General features: G+C 39.6%; 1 protein-coding gene across 1 annotated transcript; it reads left to right on the forward strand.

Annotated features, from left to right (window-relative positions):
* The first annotated feature begins 333 nt into the window (after positions 1–333).
* LOC106302286 lies at positions 334–1,058 on the forward strand. Its single transcript, XM_013738827.1, has 2 exons — positions 334–775; positions 868–1,058. Exons 1-2 carry the CDS (start codon positions 334–336, stop codon positions 1,056–1,058), a joined length of 633 nt encoding a protein of 210 aa, XP_013594281.1.
* The last annotated feature ends 5,679 nt before the right edge of the window (positions 1,059–6,737 follow it).

The following is a 6,737-nucleotide window of genomic DNA, read 5'->3' on the forward strand; positions in this document are numbered from 1 at the left end:
TGGTACTGATGTAGATGATAACTCTAATTTGTATCCGATTGCATTTGGGGTTGTTGATTCGGAGAATGACGATTCATGGGGGTGGTTCTTCAGATAGTTGAAAGTGGTTTTTGCTGATTGTCAAGACCTAGCTTTTGTCTCAGATAGAAATGCATCTATTTCTAAAGCGATTGGGACTGTCTACCCTCAATCAGCACATGGAATTTGCATTCATCACTTGTTGACCAATGTGGTTGCATTTTTCAAGACAAACGGGTTGACTGCCTTGGTGGAAAAGGCTTCACGGGCATATAGGTAACTGAATTTCATGAACGTGTCACCAAATTTTTTGAAATGAGTCCTGAGCTTGGAAGATATCTACGGGAGGCTGATGTGCGCAAATGGGATCGTTCTCTCTTCCCTGGTGAAATGTATGAAATTAGGACCACAAACCCTACAGAGTCGATAAATTCAGTTCTGAGAATACCTAGAGAATATCCGGTTATTCCTTTGCTAGATAGTATAAGAGAATTGTTGACTCGATGGTTCTATGAGCGTCGCTTGGTAAGCTCTAAGCATCTTGATCCTTTAACCACTAAGGTGGAGAAAAAGATTGATAGGAGAATTGTGAAGGCAAAAGGGTTTCAAGTCTACAAGGCTGACGACTTCGAATCGCTTGTGAAAGGAGACATATATGATTGTCATGTTGATTTGGAAAAAAGAACATGCACAAGTGGGAAGTACAATATAGGAAAAATTCCTTGCCGACACGCCATTCCTGCAATTTATTCACGAGGTATGGAAGTATAAACACATGAACTTGGGACCTACTTATTTTTGGTAATTTCAGCATATCGACTCCAATCAATCACAGTTTTGTTGGTACAGGCATGGAAGTGCACAAATTAACTGACGACTTATACACCACTGCAGCGTGGAGAACCGCCTATGCGGAATGCATTAATCCAATAGCAGTTCCACAGTCTGAATGGAATGTCCCTGCTGAGGTTAAACTTGCTAAGGTTTTACCACCAGAGACAAAAAAGAGTGCTGGTCAGAGAGAAGGTATGAATCAGTAGAAGACAAGATAAAATCTTTTGAAGGATCAAGAAAGAATAAAAAGCACAAGTGCAGTCGTTGTGGTACCGAAGGACACAAGAGAGGAACATGTGATTGACCCATCTAGTTTGTTCTGTGTGTTCTGTTGTATCTGTTTTGTTTCTTATTGATCTTGAAGCATAGTGATCTTATGTTTAAGAACCTATTTGACTATTTGGTATTTGCTAAACTCTTGAGACAAATCGATCTATGTTTGTGACAATTTGGTATTTGAAAAATTATTAGTTCTAGTAGATGATAATCACCAAGAAATAACAAGAAACATAGTCTTAAACTTGTTTGAAAAGAAAAACAACAATTTGAGGCAGCACATGAACATCATGCATATGCAAGGTACATGAAGACCATCACCAAACAACACACAAACAAAGCTTTTATGATCCTTAATTCTCTAATGCATTCTGTGATCTTCTCTTCACAATGTGCAATTGCATCTTCCATCTCTTCAATTTTACTCTCATGGCCTTTCATCATGGTCTCACCAGCTCTCACTGATTTCTGAAACTCGATATTGTCAACAAGCAGCACGTCAAACAGGTCCTGAAAGTCTTCAATTTCCTCAACAACTGACTTATCAGTCCATTTGAACAAGTGGGTTTTGTCCTTCATCATTAACATCCAATAAACAATTAGATTGAAACAAAGACAAAGTTACATGATTATAAGACTAACCATCTCAGATCCCATCGGACAACGATGAAATAATCTTCCTAGATTTCTAACTGTTTTTCAAGTGAAATGAGACACTGCCTCACCGCAATTGCATCTCGTGTGAATTCCGCGTTGTTTGGCGACTCGATCTGTTGGAGTGGATGAAGAATTGGACGAAGACATGATTGAGTCGATCTCCAAATTTTTGTCGCTGTAATTCTCTCTATCGAGGAAGAATGAGGAAGAAAAGGGAATATGTCAAAATAATTAGCTAAACGACGTGCTATCATACTTCTATAACGTGTATACTAGCAAAGGCAGATCAGAAAAAAAATCACAAAATATACGACTACAACAAGCTGCTAAACGTATGTACTTTGTCTTCGAATCCTCTAATTTAGTTTCAAAACATAGAGCAAAGAAAGTGGTCTGACAATTGATCAATTGATAATCAGTATAAGATTTACATTACTGGTGAATAAATAGATGTCATGTTTGTTTGGGGTTATGGTTTCGATTTTGGTTAGAGTTAAGGGTTTAGGATATATTTGAGGTTATGGGTTTAGGGTTTAGGGTTTATTTAGGGTTTAGAGTTTGTTTAGGGTTTAGGGCTTGTTTATGAATTATGGATGTATTCTGAATGTGTTTTTGGTCCTGAGGTTTTATGATCATGTAGTACACAATTCTTTACAGAAAATCAAATTAGAAGAACTAAAAATCCTACAAAAACAAAGATAGAATTGTCACATAATTCCTAGAAAATCTAAAGCTAGAGTTGTCACAAATTTTCATCTAAACAAAAGCTAGAATTTTCCACAAAATTAGACACATAATCAATCTTCAAGGTCAAAGACCTCTTCTCTCTCCCATGGTGAAGGCACATATCGTGTCATTGCCTCAGCGTAAATGGGATCGGGTGCAGCCTCCCATAAATCCACACCAATCTTCTGTCTGCAACCCATAATTATTTCATCATCCAATAAACTGAGGTCGATACCAAGCAGATGGCATTCCAAATGCTTGAGTGCGTATGCACAGCAGTCACAACAAGACTTGTTCAATCTCATCTTCATAGGCACATCCATGATAGAATATGATGCGAGGAGTAGTTGCTTCTGTCTTTCAGGTGGTCAAACGCGGCCTTCACTATCCTAGGAATCATAGCAACAAACTTGTCAACGTATTGTCTATTCTTTCCCCCGCCGCAGTCAAAGACTTCCACCCTTTTTTCAATAATGTTGATGCAGACAGGAACCCAGTGATTACATGCGTTGGACAATACTAAATTTGTAAATGAAACCCAGCTGAAAACTAAGACGTGTAGAGGAGTGGATGATTACCATTTACAAACAAAGGAAAGTAGAGACTATCAACATTGACACCCCAAACTTGATCAGTACGCCCATGAGATGGAAGCTCTCCTCTGCCGTACCCAAGACGAATACCAGGCAATTCATAGGTTTTTTGTTAGGAAAGAACTTGTTGTATGCAGGGTCGATTTGGAGGCAGAACATAGCATTTAAGAAAGAAACACGGCTTGGATCCCAACGCTTCAAAGTTGTGTTGACTCGCCATATAAACATAACTGCATCCATTTCCTGAATATTCACAATGAAAATAAACTAATGTGTTACAAAGATAAATTCAACAAATTAGTACAAGAAAACATTACCTCGTTGCCAAGCCATTTTCCAGGACTTACAATCCTTGTAGCTATAGACAAATTTACGATTGACGGACCAAGTGGTAAGGTTTTGGTTTCTTAACCCATTCCGTGAATCCTATCCATGATTCTTCGGAGCAATAATACAGTGACGACTGCGGAGAACCATCTGTGCGCAATGGTGAATCAGTAAGCTGAAGTCATTTTCCTTTATTCCATTTCTCCCAATGTGACGGCAGTGGAGCTATTGAATCTCGGACTGAAGTCCTTGGAATCTCCCTTATTGGTCTGAGATGGATCAAAGCCGGGCACATACGAGGTCTGAGAAAGCCCTTCAACGCCTTGCGTACCTATCCCGGGAATGATATCATCTGCTTGGCTAAAATTCACATCAAATGAACTCTGAGATGCTTCCTGTTATGTTAGGATAAATAATCAATTAACAACATAATATTAAGCACAAACAAATCCATTTCATGAACATTTTATAAATAGTTCTAATATTTTACACACTAACATTTTACAAAATTTCAAACTACACGATTACAAACCAAGGACACTAACACACCAAGCACACTTACAAACCGAGACCTTATAAAACACCAAAAAATTCAGGCCAATATCATAGATGACAGTAAGACAAACAGACACGCAAACCACCTAATAAACAAGATAAAATGACATTTAAGAGAGTGGTGAAGACTAGTGTTTCTTTACCCCGCGTGTGGACCTCCTCAATGGTGGCTGGCTTGGTGAAGGCTTCTTCGCTGAAGGCTCTCCAAGCTCAACGTCAACGCTTGCTTCCTTCCGTGAATCTTTAAGCTCTGTCCTCATTTGCTCAAATGTCTCAGTCATCAGTCTTTGTAGCCGTTGTTCCATTCTAGAGAAACTCTGCTTAAACAACTGTGCCACAAAAGCCTTCATGTCTTCAATAAAAGGCGCTTGCTTAGGTCCAGTAGAGAGAACCTTATGCTTCCTTTTTTCCATACCACGATCCGGAAGCTACTTCTTACCCCTTTCTTGATGTAGCGCTTAGGTTCTTTGATCCTTTTGGAGTATGGTAGTCTTCATCACTCTCAGCTGCTTCATCATTCACAGTCGATTCATCATTCACAGCTGATTCATCATTCACAACTAATTCATCATTCACAGGTGCTTCATCATGAAGATCTAAACAAACCTCTGGAGTTTCTTCGATTTCCCAAATATGGTCACTAAAATCATGTTCTGTTCTTATCAACTCCATCAGGTTCTTGATTCAATCATCCTCGACATCATCATCTCTGCGAAAAGCATCAGATTGGACTACATCATAATTTCCTCTCCAGTCGATATATGCATAGATGTCATCCTACACAAGAAAGGTACAGTGAGTTAGATCCTAAAAAACTCATAGAAACCGGATGGACTCAACTTACATAAAGATAAGAGATCACCTCAGGTGTCAGTATTTGCTCCAATCGAATGATCTCCTCATATGACACATTTCCAGCTCCCATCCAGTTTATGCATCTAGGACCGTTCGTGAAACCTTTATCAAGTTTTTTTCCACAAAGCTTCCCAATCTTTGGTACAGCTTCCATTGCCCAAATCTGGAAGGCGTACGAGAATCTATCCAACACATAACTAGTAGTCTTATCCTTCAGGTTGTCATGAGTTTTGGCTATTGAGTTGCAGAGAAGGTCATAAGCAGCAACTCCCCAAGGATACTTTCAAACCTTCTCAAGATCCATGACCACCTTGATGTATTTGAGGGGGATATTAGCCTTCTCATCTCTCGCTAAAACCACACAAAAAATGATGACCAGATAGATCAGTTGTATGCGATATGCATTCTTCCACTTCTTAACACCTTTCTTGTCCTTATTCCACATGTTGAAGAGTGTAACTGTTCCATCTTTTCTCCTCAACACATTGCTCCAGAAACTACTGTCATATTTTCAGTCTTCAGACTCCTTAAGAGAGATACGAGTATTGCACTAAAACCCGGTTACTGCATGGAATTCTTGTAATTAAAATCGAAGTGGTCTCCTCGCAAAGATGAACCAAAGCTCGTGCAATTTGTAAGTCACCAGCTCCCTACACAAGAAGATGTGTACCACTCTCTCGTAGAACCCAAGACCATTCTTATGCAGCTTAAAAATATGAGAAAAAAACGGATCTTTCTTCACAACTTCCAACTCCTTTGGCATCCACTCAGTGAACTTTCACATAATGTAGTCAATTCTGCAGTTGTTATTGATCTGAGTCACTTGGGGCTCCTCACCCTCCTTAAAAATCCTCTTTGGTAACTCCAGAGACATATCTAAAAGCGCAGAAAAACTTGTTAGTTCAACAGGTTAAAGTATCGATACTATAACACAAATAATGAGAACAAGACAAATGCCTTTTACATTTACATTCTCCTTATCCTAGAATATGTATTCCACCTAGTTCTAATTTCAGAAAGAACAACAATTTGTTCAATTGATCAATCAACAACAATCAATCTACCCATGGCCTATATTACAATCGGACAACATCTACTCTACTTGAAAACATACACAATCGGACAGCAACTAGTATAAGATTTCAAGAACCAAACTTTCCCCCTTTCCAAAAACCTAAATCGATATTTTACAACTACAAATCTAAAACATTAACATGCAAACACTTAATCGTGATGTATAAGATTTTAATTAACCCGTGAATCGAATTTACCTTAAGAAATATGAGAAATCAATTTTTAAAAAAACTATGTAAAAGGGAAGAACAACTCGATTTCGTTTTAGATGAGAATCAATAGAAGTAATCGAATACCTTGTGTGAAGAACTGAGACGAAAATGGAAGAACACTTCGTAATTCGATTTGACCCGTCCGACGTGCTCGACTTAATTATCCTCCGAATCCTTCGCGGGAGGCGGAGGACTTTCAGGGTTCCCTTTTTCGATGGGAGAGTTTTCGCTAAGGTTTTGACCCGAAGGTCATTCCCGCGCGGTTCCAAGCCTATCGAGTGGGGTTCCGAATTCGAGTCTCTTCCCGCGAACTTTAGTGGTTCCGCGGGGACGGATCGCTCGAGTCCTTGCCGTTAAGGTTTCAACTTCTTTGGTCAAGGTGCTCACGAGCTTATCCTGCTCTTCTGACCTTTTTTCGTAGGTGGCGAACATCTTTTTAAACTCCTCGAGCGCCGCGGCGTTGGCTGGTGCGTTGGCCGCGGATACGTCCGCTGCTGGAGTGTGCAGATCAGTGCCGCTGCCTCCGTTGAGAGAAGTTTGCACGTTGTCCGCGTCGTCAGTTGACATGTCTGGTTGAGCGTGATGTGGTTGAGAGTTAGATTGATCCGTA

The sequence above is a fragment of the Brassica oleracea genome, chromosome C7, assembly GCF_000695525.1.
Source record: "Brassica oleracea var. oleracea cultivar TO1000 chromosome C7, BOL, whole genome shotgun sequence".
Taxonomy (NCBI): domain Eukaryota; kingdom Viridiplantae; phylum Streptophyta; class Magnoliopsida; order Brassicales; family Brassicaceae; genus Brassica; species Brassica oleracea.

What these genes read in the sequence shown, in the direction of transcription:
- LOC106302286 (XM_013738827.1), top strand. Translation starts at nt 334, where the DNA reads ATGAGTCCTGAGCTTGGAAGATATCTACGGGAGGCTGATGTGCGCAAA. An exon ending in TCCTGCAATTTATTCACGAG is followed by an intron (nt 776 to 867) that starts GTATGGAAGTAT and finishes TTGTTGGTACAG; the next exon opens with GCATGGAAGTGCACAAATTA.